This window comes from Bufo gargarizans, chromosome 2, assembly GCF_014858855.1.
Source record: "Bufo gargarizans isolate SCDJY-AF-19 chromosome 2, ASM1485885v1, whole genome shotgun sequence".
NCBI classification, from domain to species: Eukaryota; Metazoa; Chordata; class Amphibia; order Anura; family Bufonidae; genus Bufo; species Bufo gargarizans.
This window is the reverse complement of record NC_058081.1, coordinates 136,266,731-136,290,310: the sequence shown is the minus strand read 5'-3', so window position 1 is coordinate 136,290,310 and position 23,580 is coordinate 136,266,731. Positions and strand designations below refer to the sequence as shown.

General features: G+C 43.6%; 1 protein-coding gene across 3 annotated transcripts in view; it reads right to left on the bottom strand.

Annotated features, from left to right (window-relative positions):
- The window catches only part of WDR93 (WD repeat domain 93), a 57,983-nt gene that overhangs the window by 7,253 nt on the left and 27,150 nt on the right, over positions 1 to 23,580 (bottom strand). For 2 of the 3 annotated variants that reach the window (XM_044279484.1, XM_044279485.1), the window contains exons 7-13: positions 14,170 to 14,254; positions 13,380 to 13,563; positions 11,902 to 11,969; positions 7,892 to 7,978; positions 5,325 to 5,459; positions 5,051 to 5,246; positions 3,432 to 3,492 (exon numbers count right to left, since the gene is read on the bottom strand). In XM_044279484.1, the coding sequence (XP_044135419.1) occupies positions 3,432 to 3,492; positions 5,051 to 5,246; positions 5,325 to 5,459; positions 7,892 to 7,978; positions 11,902 to 11,969; positions 13,380 to 13,563; positions 14,170 to 14,254 (816 nt within the window). The remainder of the gene's footprint in view (positions 1 to 3,431; positions 3,493 to 5,050; positions 5,247 to 5,324; positions 5,460 to 7,891; positions 7,979 to 11,901; positions 11,970 to 13,379; positions 13,564 to 14,169; positions 14,255 to 23,580) is intronic. The other variant, XR_006387804.1, reaches the window with a different exon arrangement.

Sequence of the window (23,580 nt, the reverse complement as noted above, 5' to 3'; positions counted from 1 at the left end):
GTATATGTAAAATGACGCCCCAAAACACATTCCCCAACTTCTCCTGAGTACGGCGATACCAGATTTGTCACACTTTTTTGCTGCCAAGGTGGGCAAAGGGGCACATATTCCAAAGTGCACCTTTCGGATTTTGCAGGGCATTTTTTACACATTTTGATTGCAAAGTTCTTCTCACACATTTGGGCCCCTAAATTGCCAGGGCAGTATAACTACGCCACAAGTGACCCCATTTTGGAAAGAAGACACCCCAAGGTATTCCGTGAGGGGCATGGCGAGTTCCTAGAATTTTTTATTTTTTGTCGCAAGTTAGTGGAATATGAGACTTTGTAAGGAAAAAAGAAAAAAAAAGAAAAATCATCATTTTCCGCTAAATTGTGACAAAAAATAAAAAATTCTAGGAACTCGCCGTGCCCCCCACGGAATACCTTGGGGTGTCTTCTTTCCAAAATGGGGTCACTTGTGGCGTAGTTATACTGCCCTGGCAATTTAGGGGCCCAAATGTGTAAGAAGTACCTTGCAATCAAAATGTGTAAAAAATGGCCTGCGAAATCCGAAAGGTGCCCCTTTGCCCACCTTGGCTGCAAAAAAGTGTCACACATGTGGTATCGCCGTACTCAGGAGAAGTTGGGCAATGTGTTTTGGGGGGTCATTTTACATATACCCATGCTGGGTGAGAGAAATATCTTGGCAAAAGACAACTTTTCCCATTTTTTTATACAAAGTTGGCATTTGACCAAGATATTTATCTCACCCAGCATGGGTATATGTAAAATGACACCCCAAAACACATTCACCAACTTCTCCTGAGTACGGCGATACCAGATGTGTGACACTTTTTTGCAGCCTAGATGCGCAAAGGGGCCCAAATTCCTTTTAGGAGGGCATTTTTAGACATTTGGATCCCAGACTTCTTCTCACACTTTCGGGCCCCTAAAAAGCCAGGGCAGTATAAATACCCCACATGTGACCCCACTTTGGAAAGAAGACACCCCAAGGTATTCAATGAGGGGCATGGCGAGTTCCTAGAATTATTATTTTTTTGCATAAGTTAGCGGATATTGATTTTTTTTTTGTTTTTTTCTCACAAAGTCTCACTTTCCGCTAACTTAGGACAAAAATTTCAATCTTTCATGGACTCAATATGCCCCTCACGGAATACCTTGGGGTGTCTTCTTTCCGAAATGGGGTCACAAGTGGGGTATTTATACTGCCCTGGCTTTTTAGGGGCCCTAAAGCGTGAGAAGAAGTCTGGAATATAAATGTCTAAAAATGTTTACGCATTTGGATTTACGGATCCATGGATACATGGATCGGATCCACAAAACGCATGCGGACGTCTGAATGGAGCCTTACAGGGGGGTTATCAATGACAGGGGGTGATCAGGGTGATCACCCCCCTGTCACTGATCACCCCCCCTGTAAGGCTCCATTCAGACATCCGCATGATTTTTTACGGATCCATGGATCGGATCCACAAAACGCATGCGGACGTCTGATTGGAGCCTTACAGGGGGGTTATCAATGACAGGGGGTGATCAGGGTGATCACCCCCCTGTCACTGATCACCCCCCCTGTAAGGCTCCATTCAGACATCCGCATGATTTTTTACGGATCCATGGATACATGGATCGGATCCGTAAAAACCATGCGGACGTCTGAATGGAGCCTTACAGGGGGGTGATCAATGACAGGGGGTGATCAGGGAGTGTATATGGGTGATCACCCGCCTGTCATTGATCACCCCCCTGTAAGGCTCCATTCAGACGTCCGTATGCTTTTTGCGGATCCGATCCATGTATCCGTGGATCCGTAAAAATCATACGGACGTCTGAACGGAGCCTGACAGGGGGGTGATCAATGACAGGGCGGTGATCAATGACAGGGGGGTGATCAGGGAGTTTATATGGGGTGATCATGGGTGATCAGGGGTTTATAAGGGGTTAATAAGTGACGGGGCGGGGGGGTGTAGTGTAGTGTAGTGTGGTGTTTGGTGCGACTGTACTGACCTACCTGAGTCCTCTGGTGGTCGATCCTAACAAAAGGGACCACCAGAGGACCAGGTAGGAGGTATATTAGACGCTGTTATGAAAACAGCGTCTAATATACCTGTTAGGGGTTAAAAAATTCGGATCTCCAGCCTGCCAGCGAGCGATCGCCGCTGGCAGGCTGGAGATCCACTCGCTTACCTTCCGTTCCTGTGAGCCCACAGGAAATCTCGCGTCTCGCGAGAAGACACGTATATGCGTCCAGGAGGAATAAAGCAACCACCTCCCGGACGCATATACGCGTACAGCGGTCGGGAGGTGGTTAAAGGGAACCTGTCACCGGGATTTTGGGTATAGAGCTAAGGACATGGGTTGCTAGATAGCCGCTAGCACATCCGCAATACCCGGTCCCCATAGCTCTGTGTGCTTTTATTGTGTAAAAAAAAGAATTTGATCCATATGCAAATTAACCTGAGATGAGTCCTGTACATGAGATAAGTCAGGGACAGGACTCATCTCAGGGTAATTTGCGTATGTATCAAATCGTCTTTTTTCCACAATAAAAGCGCAGAGAGCTATGGGGACTGGGTATTGCGGATGTGCTAGCGGCCATCTAGCAACCCATGTCCTCAGCTCTTTACCCAAAATACCGGTGATGGGTCCCCTTTAAGGCTACATGAACAAGACTGTAGTTTTGGTCTGCGTCCAACCTGCATTTTTTGAGGATCACACATGGACCCATTCACTTCTATGGAGTTGGAAAAAAAATGCGGACAGCATCCGTGTGCTGTCGACATTCTTGTGGCCGTTCCATAAAATATACAACATGTCCTGTTCTTGTACTTTTTGCAGACAAGAGTAGCCAGTTCTAGTAAAAAAATGTTGAATGCATCTGTATTTTTGTGATCTGTGATTTGCAGACTGCAAAAATGATACGGTTGTGTGCATGTTGCTTAAAATATTTGATTGTTTTTTTTCTATGTATACTGTCCCAATTTTATCTAAAGTAGTGTGTATGCATTAATGTCAATGTACACAGATAAATAAATGGATGTAAGTTACGGATATTGACTTGTGAAGCTGGTAAATACTGGAAGACACATATCCCAAGGCATATGTGAGAAAAGCACAGGGACAGGACATTCAGCTATTAATTAAACAAGAGGCATGAATCAGATAAAAATTGAAGAACACAAGAAAATGACCTTCAAGGTAGCAAAGTAAATGCCAATATATTGACATATAGGGAGACACAGATACATGATTCATAGGTAAACATAGGGAGAATGCCACCGCATCCCATGTGAGATAAAGCACACGCTAATATACTAAACACTATGCTTATGGACTAAGGAATAAGAGGTAAGAGTAAGAACAAAGCATGGTAAACTGATAACACATAGACAAAGGTATGTCAAAGATTAGAGGTAATAAACGAGAACTCACACCATTAGGAAGTGAGGAGACTGGGAGCACTGCACTTATCAGGTCATCTGGGGAGCCAGCGCTATAAAATGCATAAAGACAGAGTGTGATTTACTGTATTACCCACACATACATATTATACACCCCCATCCAGATTAAATGGGTTGTCAAGCCTTTAGTAAATGAGGGCCTATACGCAGGAAAGGCCATCACTAGCTGATGGATTGGGGGCTTGGCGAGCAGCTGTTTTGTGTAGCTCTATTGCTGGTAGTCGTCACCAAAGCTAAACAGCCCCATCAACATTACAGCGGACCGCGCTGGTCACTGCAGTGCTGCTCCCGTTGATGTCAATGAGAGTAGCACTGTGGTAGCAATCTCTACTACAATGCTGATGGTGCTGTGTAACTCTGGTGCGGGGAGTGGGTTGTCCGACCGCCTGCCGATTAGCTGCTGATGGCCTATCTTGAGTATAGGCCATCATTTACTAACGGTTAGACAACCTGTTTAACGTCTGCATTACTTTATTATTAAAAGGCATCTGTCAGCAGATTTGTACCTGTGAAACTAGATGACCTGTTGCATGTGCACTTGGCAGCTGAAGACATCTGTGTTGGTTCCATGTTCATATGTGCCTGCACTGCTGAGAAAAATGATGTTTTAATATATGCAACTGAGCCACTTAGAGGCTCTGCTCTCTCTGCAACTGCTGCACTTTGATTGACAGGGCCAGGTAGTGTAAATATAATGACGTCTTCCTGGCCCTGTCAATCAAAGTAGAGAGGGCGCAGAAGTTGCAGAGAGAGCAGAGCCTCTAGGTGTAACGGCAACGCTCCCATTGCTCCAAAAGGCTCATTTGCATATATTAAAAACAAATTTTTCTCAGCAATGTGGGCACAAATGAAAATCGGACCAACACAGATGCCTTCAGCCACCACATACAACAGGTCAGCCAGTTTCATAGGTACAAATCTGTTGACAGATACCATTTAATTATCATAATACAGTAGGTGATCATAGTAAAACGTATAATATAATGCATTGGTCTTTTACAAGGCAAGGAATTACTGCATACAGAGTACTCAATATATTAACTACCAGTAAGCATAATAATGGATAAAAGGAGAACATGTAGGACAATTTGGAACATGTAAGGCTACTTTCACACTAGCGTTCGGGGCTCCGCTTGTGTGTTCTGTTTGGAGGCTCTCACAAGCGGCCCCGAACGCATCCGTACTGCCCTAATGCATTCTGAGTGGATGCGGATCCGCTCAGAATGCATCAGTCTGGTATAGTTTGGCCTCCCAATATAAGTCAATGGGGACGGATCCGTTTGAAGATGACACAATATGGCTCAATTTCAAACGGATCCGTCCCCCATTGACTTTCAATGTAAAGTCTGGACGGATCCGTCTTACTAACTTTCACACTTAGAATTTTTTCTGAAATCTAATGCAGACGGATCGGTTCTGAACGGATCCCATCGTCTGCATTATAAGAGCGGATCCGTCTGTGCAGACCCCAGACGGATCCGCTCCGAACGCAAGTGTGAAAGTAGCCTAAGTGTAATCAGCGTCAACTACTGAAACAAACCATGTGGAATTTCTATAGAGCAAATAGTGATCCAAGTAGAGAAGTGTCACCTGTCATGGAGAAGAACAAGGCTGGAGTCCTTTCCCCCAGCTGCAGTCACAAGGTAGAGAGACTTATCTGTGCACCACACCACAACCTTAGCTCTTGGTACAGCCGGAGGATCTCTATTAGAAGTTATGTGCTCCAAAAAATAAAGACTACCTATAGATTTCCCCTCAGGAAGGACAACAACACCTAATGGGAATCCTGGGAAAAAAGAGAGAGGTTCTAAACAAAAAGTACAACAATAAGGGTAATGTAACAAGGACAATCATAGCAACCCACCAGAATGCTTCACGTCCCAAACTGTAAGTGTTCCATCTTCAAGGCCAAATGTCAAATACGAGGAGCAAGAACTAATGGCTGAGAATTTTATAGGAGCTGCACATGGCCACACCACATCAGGTTTTATGTCGCCATCTAAAAAAAATATTATATATTACTGTTAAAGGGGTATTCTGGTTTCAGTAAATACATGTTATTCTTTGTATAATGGAAGGTTATACAATTTGCCAGTGTACTTTGTATATCCATTTCTCATCCAATATGACGTTTCATTATAGACTTCCAGGGGGTAAACATCTGTCCTGGTGAAGAGATGGTCACACGAGTGCTCAGCACGTTACAAGACATCTGATAACTGCACTGTAACCCTACTTACATTAGGCTGCTGGTTTCTTCCCTCTGTTTCTGCTCTTGTAACTTGCTTATCATTGTAAAAATCTGTTATAGATTAGATCAGACGAATCATTCATATATGCTGATCATTCAGACTTGAGGTTCGTTTTTGGCCAATACATCAGAGACAGATCCACTGGAGAATGCAATGACGTGACATGTACGGAGGGTTTCGTACAATTCATAGGCCTGGCAATTCAGGAAGAAGCTCAAGACCCACCTCTTCTGAAAGCACAAGCGGTCAAGGGCTGCAAAAGCGCCTTGAAGCGATTTAGTTCGCAATCGTAGCGCTATATAAGTTATTCATTCATTCAATGTATGGGCTGGTCCTCGGACAGCAGAGAAAGGAGGCGCTGCAGGAGAACGAGTACCAGCTTTTAAACACTTTGAAGATTTACTAATGAAAATGGACTTGCCTACTTTTCCTTCTGTATTCGACAAGGGTGTGTGGCATGGCAAGACAGGACATGGTCTAAGATGTTAAACCCCGTGCCAAAAATTTTGCCACACAGTTCTGGTGCAAACTAAGCCAACAAATGGGATATAAACTTAGAGCAGGCAGCCTAAAAATGCACCAAATTATCAGCCACTGTGACAAATCTGGCATAGTTTAGACTGTCTGGTCTAAGTATTAGGCCTCATGCACATGACTGTCGTTTGGATCCGCATCTGAGCCACATTGGTGGTCCATGGGCCCGCAAAAAAATAAAATAAAAATGATCATGTCCTATTCTTGTCCATTTTGTGGACAAGATTAGGCATTTCTATCATGGACCACCCGTTCCATTCCGTAAATTGTACAACGTACATGGGCGGCATCTGTGTTTTGCCAATACGCAATTTGTGAAACGCAAAACATGGTGCAGTCATGTTCATGAGCCCTTAGAAATAGGAGCACATTTATTAAGCCCGGCATTTTAGACACCGGTCTTAATAAGCTACTGCGCTGGATTGCCAAAATTATGTAGAGATGCAGGCCTCTACATAACTTTGGTGTATCCATCACCGATTCTAAATGTATGACAGCTGACAGCTGTCTTTCATTTAAACCATTTTTTATGCCTAAACCAGCCATCCCACCCTCTTCCCTGCCCATGATATGCCCTCTTTTTTAGAACTGGCGTGAGCAGGGAAGAAGTCGCAGATTCTGCCGCAACATGGTGTGCGTCAGAATCTGCTCCATATATATATATACAGCACAAAAGTGGTGTATATCTGTTCGTAAATGACCCCCATAATACGCAAATCTGCCCCATTGTTAGTTACTGGGATAATATTACATCTTCAGATGTCAGACCGCCGTCTACCCGATATTGATGGCCTATCCTGAGGATGGGCTGTCAATATAAAAATCCCATAAAACCCCTTTAATTATATTAATAAGAGACAAAAATACACTTTACATAAAATACTTACATACTTGAGCTTTATTGGCATCTGTTACCCACAAATATGATTTCACATTTTCCTCTGTTTTTTTTTTTCTTTGCAGCAATTGTACTGAAGTTTATTGTCTGATTCTGCCATCACCAGGCTTTACTGAAGCAGTAACTAAGTCCGCCTGGCTATGCACAAAGCTAGCTGTCATCTTAGTGCAGTATTACTGTAAGTCTATTGCTGCATGGTATAGTAGGACCCGTCTAATACAGTACATAAAAAAAAAAAAAATGGTTATCAGGTTTTGATGGCCTAAATTTAGGATTGGCCATTTGGTTAGGCGTCCGAATCTGGGATTCCCTGCAGTTCAGCATTTTGAAGAGGCCACAGAAAGCTGTGCCCCTTCATGGCTTACACAGCTTTAGCAGCGGCTGTGCCTGGTATTGCAGCTCAGTCCCTTTCATTTATACGGGACAAAGTTATAGTAAACGGTAATACCAGGTACACCACCGTGCTGAGCTGATCAGTGAAGTGGGATCTAAATATCCAGAATACAGAACTCCCAATGCATTCACATTAAAGATCCTATTTAATGTGTGCACAGAAATCTCACAGCGCCCAATCACCATACAAGATTCCTTCTAAAGATAGTGATTTTATTTTTTAATATCACAATGGTCTAGAAAAATTACTAATGCAGTGTTATATCGTTACAAATGATTTCACCAGTTCATTAGAATTTTAAGATACCTGTTATACTTACAGAAAACCTGTATGTAGCCATTTACAGTATTTACCTGATTTGTCCTTTGTCTGTTTGCCCAGTAGGTACATGAGAAGATTCTGGCAGGCATCCCAGTGCAAAATTATGGCAGTAGATAGATCTACAAAAAGAAAGAATAGTCAGGATGGATCGTCAGTATCTTCATTTTGTTGAAAGAAAAAGGAAAAAGTCTGGTACCGTGTTAGGGCTCTTTCACACTTGCGTTCTTTTGTTCCGGCATGGAGTTCCGTCGTCGGAGCTCTATGCCGGAAGAATCCTGATCAGGATTATCCCCATGCATTCTGAATGGAGAGAAATCCGTTCAGGATGCATCAGGATGTCTTCAGTTCAGGACCGGAACGCTTTTTGGCCGGACAAAATACTGCAGCATGCTGCGCTTTTTGCTCCGGCCAAAAATCCTGAACACTTGCCGCAAGGCCGGATCCGGAATTAATGCCCATTGAAAGGCATTAATCCGGATCCGGCCTTAAGCTAAACGTTGTTTCGGCGCATTACCGGATCCGACGTTTAGCTTTTTCTGAACGGTTACCAAGGCTGCCAGGATGCTAAAGTCGGGGGAGCAGTATACATACCATCCGTGCGGCTCCCGGGGCGCTTCAGAGTGACGTCAGGGCGCCCCGCGCGCATGGATGACGTGATCGCATGGACACGTCATCCGTGCGCATGGGGCGCTTTGACGTCATTCTGGAGCGCCCCGGGAGCCGCACGGACGGTAAGTATACTGCTCCCCCGCTCCCCACTACTACTATGGCAAGCAGGACTTTAATAGCATCCTGGCTGCCATAGTAACACTGAACGCATTTTGAAGACGGATCCGTCTTCAAATGCTTTCAGTTCACTTGCGTTTTTCCGGATCCGGCGTGTAATTCCGGCAAATGGAGTACACGACGGATCCGGACAACGCAAGTGTGAAAGAGGCCTTAGCCAATAGAAAACTAGTTGAGTGCTCTCATTAAGAGAAACAAAATAAGAGTATTGCAGGTTTGATACTTTTTAATGGCTATCAAAAATAGAAGTAATGATGTTACATAGCGAGCTTTCGAGACATCACCAGTCCCTTCATCAGGCGTACTACAAGAATATATGAAGAAACCGCAATATATACAATAAGAACAGAGACATGGGGGAATGAATGGACATTTGAAAAATAACAGAACATATAAAAGATCTTGAGAATGAGTCCTTAATTATCTTACAGATAAGGGGTGTGAAAATGTTATGGTCTCTAAATTGATGTTATCTCAGAGACCTGGTGCCCCGACTATGTCTATAGAAGACTCTTTAGATCTTGTAGTGTGTCATAAATCCCAGGGACAAATTCAGTCCAGTATTCAAAGTGTCAAGCAGTGTTATAAATTTGTATTCCCAAATTCTTCTAGCTCTTTGAGATTTGAAGTTACCTTTTAATATGAGAACTTTCATGTGTTCTTCATTGTGTCCTGGGCTACAGAAATGCTTAGCCACAGGAAAGTGTAGCTTCTTCTCTTTAATTGTGTGGCGATGGGACCTCATCGTTGCATTGAGTTTCTGTCCTGTTTCTCCAACATAGAGGCAACCATGGATGTGGAATCCTTGAATTCGAATATCCCACACAATGATGGATTAACTGCTTGCCGAGTATACTTGGAGCCGAATGGAATCGTCTCAGAGTCTGTACTACAACTGACCAAATTCATCCTCACCCATAACCATTTCTCTTTTGACAAGGAGATATATTTACAGTGCACTGGGACCGCCATTAGCTGTAATATGGCACCGCAATATGCAAATCTCTTCATGTCAAAACTGGAAAATAACTTTTTGGTATCCTGCCTCAAAAAAACCCTTGGCCTACTTCCGTTTCATTAATGACATCCTAATAATCTGGACCGACTCTGAAAATGAACTGATAAAATGTCATGAACAATTCAACAAATTCCATCCCCCCCATAAACCTGAACCTCAGCTATTCACACACAGAAGTCAGCTTTCTGGACACCACCATACAACTTCAAGACGGCTCAATACAGACATCCCTGTATCGGAAACCTATTGATCGGCCTACATACCTCAAATGGGACAGCTTCCACCCCAAACATATTAAAAAGTCCATCATCTATAGTCAAGCCGTCAGATATAACCGAATCTGCTCCAACCCATCAGACAGGGATAAGCATTTGCAATATCTGAAAAAGAAATTTTTACACCAGGGCTATCATCCTGCTTCAATTGAAGATCAGATCACAAGAGCCACCAAGATCCCCAGAAGTCAACTTCTCCAATACAATGAAAAGAAACAGAACCAGCGCATACCTCTGGTTGTGACCTACAACCCACAACTAGAGGTGCTGAGGAAAACTGCCAAAAAATTACATCATGTCCTACGTAAGGATGAACGACTAAAAACAATCTTCCCAGATCCTCCCTTACTAGCTTACCGACCACCTCCAAATCTAAGGAACATTCTGATCAGATCAAATTCAAGGCCATGTACCACAGAAAAAGGAACCCATCCCTGTAATATAAGAATATGCAAGACCTGTTCCCATATAATGACAACAGATAAGATCCGGATCCCCAACACATAACAGGACTATAGGATCCCTGGGACATTCACATGTTCTACATCTAATCTTGTATATCTGATTCTCTGCACTAAATGTCACAGGACAGAAACTCAATGCAACGATGAGGTCCCATCGCCACACAATTACAGAGAAGAAGCTACACTTTCCCGTGGCTAAGCATTTCTGTAGCCCAGGACACAATGAAGAACACATGAAAGTTCTCATATTAAAAAGGTAACTTCAAATCCCAAAGAGCTAGAAGAATTTGGGAATACAAATTTATAATACTGCTTGACACTTTGAATACTGGACTGAATTTGTCCCCGGGATTTATGACACACTACAAGATCTAAAGAGTCTTCTATAGACATAGTCGGGGCACCAGGTCTCTGAGATAACATCAATTTAGAGACTATAAAACTTTCACACCCCTTATCTGTAAGACAATTAAGGACTCATTCTCAAGATCTTTAATATGTTGTTCTGTTATTTTTCAAATGTCCATTCATTCCCCCATGTCCTCTGTTCTTATTGTATATATTGCTGATTCTTCATATATTCTTGTAGTACGCCTGATGAAGGGACTGGTGATGTCTCGAAAGCTCGCTATATAACATCATTACTTCTATTTTTGTTAGCCATTAAAAAGGTATCAAACCTGCAATACTCTTATTTTGTTTCTCTTAATGAGAGCACTCAGCTATCTTCATTTTATTACCTTATGAATATTAGGTTTAGGTGTTGCCGCCATCTAGTGGACACAAGTGGTGTTTACACACCAAAATCATACACTACATTACAGAACTCCTGGGACCCGATCATATAGTGTACATTATTGAGCAATCACAGAAAAATATAGAAAATTGTGAGGGCGTATTTCACACTACAGAATTATTACAACAACACATGCTATCTCAGCTTGATTTTGATACCGTGATTTAAATGGGTTTTCCGAGATTTTGATATTGATGGCCTGTCCTTAGGATAAGTCATCAATATCTGATCGCTGGGGGTCCGACTCCCAACACTGCCAACGATCAGCTCTTTGAAGAGACCGCAACTTCAGTGAGAACTATGGCCTCTTCCTAGATCAGTGACATCACGGTCATCGGTCACATGGCCTAGGCGCAGATCAGTCATTTTCAAGTGAATGGGGCAGAGCTGCAGTACTGAGCACAGCCACTGTCCAATGGATGCCACTGTGCTTGGTAAGTTGCAAGGAGGCAGTGGTGGCCTCCTCAAACATCTAATTGGTGCGGGTGCCGGGTGTCAGATCCCTGATGATCTAACATTGATTAGCTATCCTGAGGATAAGTCATCAACATTAAACACCCAGAAAACCCCTTTAATATTTTACCACTGTTCTAGCCTCAGTCTGAACCTTCTGTGGAGGGTTTGCCCAAAATAGAAAGTTTTGCAGGAGTATATTGAATAAAACCTGCTCCTCGAAGGCCACTTATGACATAGGCATGCTTACCGGCATTCATCACTTCTGAATCGCTGGCCATTAGCTTATTCTGATGAAGAAAATGAAACATGGTGTTCCTAATAAAAGAGAATTTTCTCAGTTCTTACTCTAGTCAGCATGTATTACAAGTTTCCAACATTTCATACTAGCAGACTAGCTGCCATAAACAATACATGAACCAAATATAGAGAAATGCCTATGAGCAGAATATTTCAACAACAGGTCAAAGTCAGGATATTTGGGAAGACAAATTTCTACTAAAATGGGAAAGGTTTTTCTTAAGGGCTCATTTAGACGGCCGTATGCTGCCTGCAAAAATGCAGATCATTTTTTTTGCAGATTAGATGCGGTCCTATTCACTTCTATGGGGTCCTTTTCTTCCGTTGCACGGCTCAGCAAAAAAATTAAACATGTCCTATACTTGTCATTGAAAATCAAGACATGGCCCCATTGAAGTCGATGGATCAGCAAAAAAAAAAAAAATGGAATGCAATCCGTATTTTTGCGGAAATGCTGAACTGTCCACAAAAAAACGGATCCGCATTTTTTGCGGACAGCATACGGCCATATGAATGAGCCCTAAAGGAAAGAACCCTGAATGCACCAGCCACACTAAATAGTGCTGGACAATTTAAAAAAAAAATAGTCAAAAAGACAGGGACTCTTCCTCCATTAATGCCTACAAAAAATGTCCTTTGCTTTATCACATACTCCTGAAGCTTAACCCCTTAAGGATATAACCTTGTTATTTTTCCTTGGACAACGCTGTATGAGCTTTTTTTTGTTGTTGCAGCAGCTGGAGATTGATTGTCACATCTTGAGGTACCTATAATTTGTCACATTCTTTATATGATTTATTTTTTTGGGGGGGTAGTTTGAATAAAAAAAAAAAAAGACCTTGTTTTTTCAATTTTTTTTTTACGTGATGGGCCATGCAGTATAAATAACATGTTAACTTTATTTAATGAATCAGTTTGATTCCAGTGATATAATATTTATAGAGGGGTTTTTTTATGTTTTAGTGCCTTTGCTGCATGGAGAAAAATAAAATAAAATTTTTGGGCACCACCCTAAAAGTGATGGGCTCTCTCTGTCAAACCCCTTAGCTGGCATGGTCCTTATTGACAGAGGCATCTAAGGGGTTAAGCAAGCCAATGGGGCACACCCTCCCCGCTCACTTACCATCATGACATTGGTATGGCTGTGATATTGCAGTGCTCCACAGTCTAATTTGACAAAGCTCTAGTGCCTATAATATTATCCTGGAGTATCAGTAGTCTGGTACTTGGCCTGATATGATTTGCCATTTTGTGTCTGACCCGGATATCATATTTGGTATGGTGCCACTGTGGAACAAGACCATCAGCAGATGGCCAGGAGTCACAAGCAGGGGGTCTGAAAACAGCATGAGGCAACCAACCGATTTGGGAATACTAATGTAGAGCATGCAAAAAGGTATTCTCCCATTGATGGACCTTCTCATTTACCTTGACATCCTTCCATCTTGTGTGCTCGGCAAATCTAAACTCAGATACTTTTCAAACATTCCCAGAAATATTGAATCTTGTTGATCCCACTGATGAGAACTGATCAAGTGATTCTGTCCAGTGCCAAAGACGCCGCCGTCTTCATTCTTCTGCACTGCCTCCTGCACACTTCGGAAGACGCTTCCTATATGGCAAAAGGTGATTAAAATGTATTGCAAACATCGCTTTATAGAAACTAACCGATACTGACACTTGTCTCAGATGGTCAGGGTGGCTGAAGATCATACAGTGCCTGTCACTGTCTGCCAACCACTATATTTCAGCATGTTGGCGCATGTGCAGTTACTATTATGCTTTGGAATTAAATGCATCTTATATGATTGCCGGAGTCCTTTGCAGAGAGAAGCCCACATCTTGCCATATCGCGCTTCTAGGCCAATGATGTGACAAATAAGCAACGTCTCATAGCTTTATCGTGTCTTGCCAAAGTGGTTATGGATTTAGAGATTGTGGTTAGGATAAGTCTTTATACTAGTATAGTCGTTGATTACTTTAAAGTGAAATTTGTCTTTAGCTGATGGTAAATTTTCATTAGATGCTCACAGACTACAAACCACACAACCAAAGTGAAAAAGCTGTCAGTATGAAGTGTGGGAAACGCATGTCCATGTGGGGTACCAGCTTTCTCCTATAACAGTGCAGGCACTGTATCCCAGACAGTATTTGCAGGACGCATCCCCAGTGTACATAGAGCTAGAACAACATACATGATAACATGCATAATGTCTACCTGAAAGTGGTTTTGGTGGCCGAATCTTCATTAAAAGTGCTGGCGGAGTTATCTTTGGGTCAGTCATAACAGGCAAAGTGGTTGGCTGTAATACAGAAATACATGTGTTTGGGAGTATAAGAGAGCACAGTCACACTGTGGAGGGCAATACACCGAGCTAGAACATTGCAGGCTAGGAAACAATTACAGCGGTCATTAAAGGGGTATTATGGTTATATTAACCACTTCAGCCCCGCTAGCTTAAACCCCCTTCATGACCAGAGCACTTTTTACACTTCGGCACTACACTACTTTCACCGTTTATCGCTCGGTCATGCAACTTACCACCCAAATGAATTTTACCTCCTTTTCTTCTCACTAATAGAGCTTTCATTTGGTGGTATTTTATTGCTGCTGACATTTTAACTTTTTTTGTTATTAATCGAAATGTAACTATTTTTTTGCAAATGACATCCATATATAAATTTTTCGCTAACTTTATAGTTCTACATGTCTTTGATAAAAAAAAAAATGTTTGGGCAAAAAAAAAAAATGGTTTGGGTAAAAGTTATAGCGTTTACAAACTATGGTACAAAAATGTGAATTTCCGCTTTTTGAAGCAGCTCTGACTTTCTGAGCACCTGTCATGATTCCTGAGGTTCTACAATGCCCAAACAGTAGAAAAACCCCACAAATGACCCCATTTCGGAAAGTAGACACCCTAAGGTATTCGCTGATGGGCATAGTGAGTTCATAGAACTTTTTATTTTTTGTCACAAGTTAGCGGAAAATGATGATGATTTTTTATTTTTATTTTTTTCTTACAAAGTCTCATATTCCACTAACTTGCGACAAAAAATAAAAAATTCTAGGAACTAGCCATGCCCCTCACGGAATACCTTGGGGTGTCTTCTTTCCAAAATGGGGTCACTTGTGGGGTAGTTATACTGCCCTGGCAATTTAGGGGCCCAAATGTGTGAGAAGAACTTTGCAATCAAAAAGTGTAAAAAATGGCCTGCGAAATCCGAAAGGTGCACTTTGGAATATGTGCCCCTTTGCCCACCTTGGCTGCAAAAAAGTGTCACACATCTGGTATCGCCGTACTCAGGAGAAGTTGGGGAATGTGTTTTGGGGTGTCATTTTACATATACCCATGCTGGGTGAGAAAAATATCTTGGTCAAATGCCAACTTTGTATAAAAAAATTGGAAAAGTTGTCTTTTGCCAAGATATTTCTCTCACCCAGCATGGGTATATGTAAAATGACACCCCAAAACACATTCCCCAACTTCTCCTGAGTACGGCGATACCACATGTGTGACACTTTTTTGCAGCCAAGGTGGGCAAAGGGGCACATATTCCAAAGTGCACCTTTCGGATTTCACCGGTCATTTTTTACACATTTCGATTGCAAAGTTCTTCTCACACATTTGGGCCCCTAAATTGCCAGGGCAGTATAACTACGCCACAAGTGACCCCATTTTGGAAAGAAGACACCCCAAGGTATTCCGTGAGGGGCACGGCGAGTTCCTAGAATTTTTTATTTTTTGTCGCAAGTTAGTGGAATATGAGACTTTGTAAGGAAAAAAGAAAAAAAAAGAAAAATCATCATTTTCCGCTAACTTGTGACAAAAAATAAAAAATTCTAGAACTCGCCGTGCCCCTCACGGAATACCTTGGGGTGTCTTCTTTCCAAAATGGGGTCACTTGTGGCGTAGTTATACTGCCCTGGCAATTTAGGGGCCCAAATGTGTAAGAAGTACCTTGCAATCAAAATCTGTAAAAAATGGCCTGTGAAATCCGAAAGGTGCTCTTTGGAATATGTGCCCCTTTGCCCACCTTGGCTGCAAAAAAGTGTCACACATCTGGTATCGCCGTACTCAGGAGAAGTTGGGGAATGTGTTTTGGGGTGCCATTTTACATATAACCATGCTGGGTGAGAGAAATATCTTGGAAAAAGATAACTTTTCCCATTTTTTTATACAAAGTTGGCATTTGACCAAGATATTTTTCTCACCCAGCATGGGTATATGTAAAATGACACCCCAAAACACATTCCCCAACTTCTCCTGAGTACGGCGATACCACATGTGTGACACTTTTTTGCAGCCTAGATGCGCAAAGGGGCCCAAATTCCTTTTAGGAGGGCATTTTTAGACATTTGGATCCCAGACTTCTTCTCACACTTTCGGGCCCCTAAAAAGCCAGGGCAGTATAAATACCCCACATGTGACCCCACTTTGGAAAGAAGACACCCCAAGGTATTCAATGAGGGGCCTGGCGAGTTCCTAGAAATTTTTTTTTTTTTTGCATAAGTTAGCGGATATTGATTTTTTTTGTTTTTTTCTCACAAAGTCTCACTTTCCGCTAACTTAGGACAAAAATTTCAATCTTTCATGGACTCAATATGCCCCTCACGGAATACCTTGGGGTGTCTTCTTTCCGAAATGGGGTCACATGTGGGGTATTTATACTGCCCTGGCTTTTTAGGGGCCCTAAAGCGTGAGAAGAAGTCTGGAATATAAATGTCTAAAAATGTTTACGCATTTGGATTCCGTGAGGGGTATGGTGAGTTCATGTGAGATTTTATTTTTTGACACAAGTTAGTGGAATATGAGACTTAGTAAGAAAAAACAAACAAAATATTTCCGCTAACTTGGGCCAAAAAAATGTCTGAATGGAGCCTTACAGGGGGGGGGGGGGTGATCAATGACAGCGGGGTGATCAATGACAGGGGGGTGATCAATGACAGGGGGGTGATCACCCATATAGACTCCCTGATCACCCCCCTGTCATTGATCACCCCCCTGGTAAGGCTCATTCAGACGTCCGTATAATTTTTACGGATCCATGGATCGGATCCGCAAAACACATGCGGACGTCTGAATGGAGCCTTACAGGGGGGTGATCAATGACAGGGGGGTGATCAATGACAGGGGGGTGATCACCCATATAGACTCCCTGATCACCCCCCCAGTAAGGCTCCATTCAGACGTCCGCATGATTTTTACGGATCCATGGATACATGGATCGGATCCACAAAACACATGCGGACGTCTGAATGGAGCCTTACAGGGGGGTGATCAATGACAGGGGGTGATCAGGGTGATCACCCCCCTGTCACTGATCACCCCCCCTGTAAGGCTCCATTCAGACGTCTGCATGATTTTTACGGATCCATGGATACATGGATCAGATCCGCAAAACAAATGCGGACGTCTGAATGGAGCCTTACAGGGGGGTGATCAATAACAGGGGGGGTGATCAATGACAGGGGGGTGATCACCCATATAGACTCCCTGATCACCCCCCTGTCACTGATCACCCCCCCCCTGTAAGGCTCCATTCAGACGTCCGCATGATTTTTACGGATACATGGATACATGGATCGGATCCACAAAACACATGCGGACGTCTGAATGGAGCCTTACAGGGGGGTGATCAATGACAGGGGGTGATCAGGGTGATCACCCCCCTGTCACTGATCACCCCCCCTGTAAGGCTCCATTCAGACGTCTGCATGATTTTTACGGATCCATGGATACATGGATCGGATCCGCAAAACACATGCGGACGTCTGAATGGAGCCTTACAGGGGGGTGATCAATAACAGGGGGGTGATCACCCATATAGACTCCCTGATCACCCCCCTGTCACTGATCACCCCCCCTGTAAGGCTCCATTCAGACGTCCGCATGATTTTTACGGATCCATGGATACATGGATCGGATCCACAAAACACATGCGGACGTCTGAATGGAGCCTTACAGGGGGGTGATCAATGACAGGGGGTGATCAGGGTGATCACCCCCCTGTCACTGATCACCCCCCCTGTAAGGCTCCATTCAGACGTCTGCATGATTTTTACGGATCCATGGATACATGGATCGGATCCGCAAAACACATGCGGACGTCTGAATGGAGCCTTACAGGGGGGTGATCAATGACAGGGGGTGATCAATGACAGGGGGGTGATCACCCATATAGACTCCCTGATCACCCCCCCTTGTAAGGCTCCATTCAGACGTCTGCATGATTTTTACGGATACATGGATCGGATCCACAAAACACATGCGGACGTCTGAATGGAGCCTTACAGGGGGGTGATCAATGACAGGGGGTGATCAGGGTGATCACCCCCCTATCACTGATCACCCCCCCTGTAAGGCTCCATTCAGATGTCCGCATGATTTTTACGGATCCATGGATCCATGGATCGGATCCACAAAACACATGCGGACGTCTGAATGGAGCCTTACAGGGGGGTGATCAATGACAGGGGGGTGATCAGGGAGTGTATATGGGTGATCACCCGCCTGTCATTGATCACCCCCCTGTAAGGCTCCATTCAGACGTCTGCATGTGTTTTGCGGATCCGATCCATGTATCCATGGATCCGTAAAAATCATGCGGACGTCTGAATGGAGCCTGACAGGGGGGTGATCAATGACAGGGGGGTGATCAGGGAGTTTATATGGGGTGATCATGGGTGATCAGGGGTTCATAAAGGGTTAATAAGTGACGGGGGGGGGGGGGTGTAGTGTAGTGTAGTGTTTGGTGCGACTTTACTGACCTACCTGTGTCCTCTGGTGGTCGATCCTAACAAAAGGGACCACCAGAGGACCAGGTAGGAGGTATATTAGACGCTGTTATGAAAACAGCGTCTAATATACCTGTTAGGGGTTAAAAAATTCGGATCTCCAGCCTGCCAGCGAGCGATCGCCGCTGGCAGGCTGGAGATCCACTCGCTTACCTTCCGTTCCTGTGAGCGCGCGCGCCTGTGTGCGCGCGTTCACAGGAAATCTCGCGTCTCGCGAGATGACGCGTATATGCATCCAGGAGGAGTAAAGCAACCACCTCCCGGACGCATATCTGCGTTAGGCGGTCGGGAGGTTTATCCCCTATACACAAGATAGGGAGTAACTATTAGATTAATCGGGGTACTACCATTGGGACCAACACCAATCAGAAGAACGGGGCTACGTATCCAATAGGGCCCCCTGAAATGAGCAGAGCAGACGGTACTGTGGATAGGGAATACTTATATAACCAGAATACCCCATTAAGTCTCAGTGGATATTTAACAAGCACGTTTCTTGTGTTAAATCAGTCAATACAGACACTTGATTATCCTTCTACATTTTACTTTTCAATGGCTGTTTTCATGCACAGTCTGACACATTCCCCCATACTGGCTGCCCCACTACCTAGCTATACCATCATACCGATGCCCCCACTATCTAGTCAGCCAATGTCCCCCACACCAGTGACCCCATACCTAGTCAGTGCCACCACTACCGAGCCAAATACAGTTTGCTATACCAGTGCCACTATTACCTAGCCAGACCCAGCCACAAATCCCAGGGCCATGTTTCAGTCTGTCCCGGACCTTGTTCATGGCCTCAATGCCTCCTGGAGCGGGCCGAAACGTTGGCCCTGGCATTTCTAATGTAACTGGATGGATAAATATAAATCCTAATTAATTACTAACATAACCAAGTGCCATGATTTTTCAGAAATTATAATCTGGACCTTCCCCTATCACTGAGCACCGGGATTTTCTACAAAAAAGTGATACACTAATGGGCCGGCCACACCCTCATGCCAATGCTACCATTACCTAGCCAAACACAGCCCTCCCCCCCCCCCCCCCCAGCACCAGAGCTGCCACTGCCAAGCCAGACACAGCCCCTCTACCAGTGCCAACACTACCTAGTCAGCCACAGTCCTCATACCATACAGTCCCTAGCCATCCAAAATCCCCCATACCAGTAACACCACTACTCTACCATACTAGTTATCCACAGTACCACCATACCAATGAGCCACCCACAGTCCCTCATGCCAGTGCCACCACTATATAGCCACATATAGCCCCCATACCAGTATTACCACTGTCTAGCCAAACACAGCCTCCTAACCAATACCTTGTCAGCCATAATCCCCCATACCAGTGCCAGCACTACCCAGTCTGACACGGTCCCCTATACCACTCACTGCAACTACAACCTAGTTTTAGGGCTTTCTGTGTATTTTTCCAAAGTATTTATTTTATTTATATTTTTTTAAGAATGAAACAAAATTTGGACTGGTGGCACAACTGCAGCACCACTTCCACTATCCAGCCTAAGGTCATGTTCAGAGAAGATTGATTCAGCGCAGAATACGCTACAACACATGTGAACGGGGTTTTCATACCTCATTCACACATAGTAGATTTAAAGGGGTTCTCCGGGATTTTAATATTGATGATACTAATAATACTGAGGATAGGTCATCAATATCAGATTGGTGGGGGTCCGACATCCGGCACCTCCACCGATCAGCTGTATGTGGCAAAGCAGCAGCAGAGCAGGAAGAGAGACAAGATACAACATGTGCACAGTCCGTCTCCTCATACAGCTGATCAGCTGATGTACCGGGTGTCGGACCCCGCCGAAATGATATTGATGACCTATCCTGAGGATAGTTCATCAATATTAAAAGCCTGGAGAACCTCTTTAAGGAAATGCTGGAGAATTCCAAATCCATACTATACTTTTTACGTTGCAAATTTGCCAATAATTTTTTTGTGGATTTCACCCTTTGCAATGCAAAAGATGTCATCTTTGGAAAATCCAGAGCAAAATCCACATATAACATGAACTCGCTGCAGATTTCAGACATTTGAATGTCTACTTGTAGATGCACAAACGAATACCGGACTATAGTTTTCCACTATTGAATATTCTATGGTATTTGTTATTGGAAAACTTACACAAAATTTGTATATTGCCTGACTAGTTGCATAATTACAACCTAGTATGATTTTAGAGCATTAAGTATGCAAGGGAACACAATGTACCTTCTCTACTACAGAAATTTTATTTACAATGCATTCGGAAAGTCTTCAGAGTTCAGACCCCTTCACTTTTTTCACAGGTTTTCCCCATAATTCAGCACTTAATATCCCACAATGAGAAAGTGAAAACAGAATTTTAGAATTTTTACAAATTTATTAAAAAGGATATACAGACGTGGACAAAATTGTTGGTACCCTTTGGTCAATGAAAGAAAAAGTCACAATGGTCACAGAAATAACTTTAATCTGACAAAAGTAATAATAAATTAAAATTCTATAAATGTTAACCAATGAAAGTCAGACATTGTTTTTCAACCATGCTTCAACAGAATTATGTAAAAAAATAAACTCATGAAACAGGCATGGACAAAAATGATGGTACCCCTAACTTAATATTTTGTTGCGCAACCTTTTGAGGCAATCACTGCAATCAAACGCTTCCTGTAACTGTCAATGAGACATCTGCACCTCTCAGCAGGTATTTTGGCCCACTCCTCATGAGCAAACTGCTCCAGTTGTGTCCGGTTTGAAGGGTGCCTTTTCCAGACTGCATGTTTCAGCTCCTTCCAAAGATGCTCAATAGGATTGAGGTCAGGGCTCATAGAAGGCCACTTTAGAATAGTCCAATTTTGATGACGTGAATACGTCGCGTCTCGTCCTCCCCCTCCACCGGCCTCCCCCTCCCAGGCTCTCGCGTCTATCCGAATAGCCGATGCCGAACAGCTGATGGCTAGTGCTGCGACTCGGCGCTATCTTCTATCTCCGTTGGAGGCTCTTACCCCGTGCTCTCTGGGTCTGGCTGCCTGCTCTGCTCAGGAGGCGGGCTTCAGCTGATTGATCGTCTGGACCGTGTGCTGCTGGGTCGTCTCTCTGCCTGCCGCTTGCTTGCTGCGGACTGTCTGTCGCTTCGGTCCTCACTGTCCTGCTGCCCTCTACCTTGGACTGCTGCCAACTCTCTCGTCTGTCCTCGACATTTGGATGTCAGCTGTGGAGTGCCCCACGAGCAGGACTTCCTCTCTGGATACGTGAGAAAAAAAATATACATATATATATATTGCCTATTTTTGACTCTCCTAAGTTTTTTCTGAGCTGTTCCATTCCCGATGTGCAGGCTTTTCTTTTTCTTTTTTTTGAAAGGAAAAGGGTAAAAGGCTATAAAGAAAAGGAATAAGGAAAGAGGGAGAGAGAGGGAAAAAGGGGAAGAAAAGAAAAGAAAAAGAGAAGAGGGGAAGGGAAAAGAAGGGGGGAGGGGAAAGAAAAAAAAAAGAAAAAAGGGACAGAAAAAAAAAAAAAACGGAGAATACATTCTCTTCTTATTAGAGAATGGCTCCAAAGCGACGTTCAGTCGATGCCTCTGTAATCAAGGTGGGCTCTAAAACTCCAGAAAATAGGATTGATAAATTCCTGAAATCACCTCTCCCATCTGAAAAGAATTCAGTAAAAACGAATCCCTCCGCTAATTCGAGAAAATTTGCTAAAATTCCCCAAAGAGTTGATCAGTCTGAGGACGGATTAGAGGATGCAGATCAGGAGACGGGGGAGGAAGGCCTCCTTTTACAAACACAAACTGAATACGATCCATCTCTCTTGGACAAAATCCTTGGCGCTGTGGAAAACAACGGCAGCTTAGTACAAGGGATGTCCGTTCAATTGGGGTCAATGCAGATCGATATATCCTTAATAAGAGATGACCTAGCAAAGATCCGTGACCGAGTCTTGCATATGGAAAAAACAGTTGCCTCTCTGCAAACTGACATGGACATGCTAAAATCTAAAACTACGCTTCTCGCAGCAGAAAATCAAGCACTCCAAAATAAGTTAGAGGACCTTGAAAATAGGTCAAGGCGAAATAATGTCCGAATAATTGGCTTCCCAGAAGGAGTGGAGGGTCGACTCTTAGAGGAACAACTTAAAGACGTGGTTTTGCATAGCCTAGGTAGCGATAACTTCTCATCGGGATTTCAAATCGAAAGAGCTCATCGAATCCCAGGAGGGAAACCCATTCCAGGGAGGCCCCCGCGCGCAATCATAATGAAACTATTATTGTCCTCAGACAGAGATATGATACTGAGAAGAGCAAGAGAGCTGACACCCATTGAATACCAGGGCACAAGGCTGCTCTTCTTCCCTGATTTTGCTCGGCAAACTCAGGAAAAAAGAAGAAATTTTACAGAGATAAAGAAACGCCTAGCATCCAAGGAGATTAAATATTCTCTACAGTACCCAGCGAAACTGAGAGTGATCCACAATGGGACTCCCCTTTTCTTTGAGACACCGCAACAAGTGCTAGAGTGGATAGATCAAAAGGGCATCTGACATTGTGTACTTTCATTACTGGAGAGTTGGGAGGGGGGTGGGCTAGAATGGGGGAGAACGGCCGAAGGTTAGAGGTTCGCTGAATAGACCGGGCGAATCAACGGAGAGGGGGGGGGGAGGGAAGGGGGGGATGATTACCCACTTTGCAGGCGGGGTTTTTTTTTTTTTTTTTTTTTTTTTTTTTCTCTTCTTCTGTAATTGATGCCTATTAGAATGGTATCTTGGAATGTTAGAGGGCTGGGGGAAAAGGTAAAAAGACAGGCCATTATGGATGCA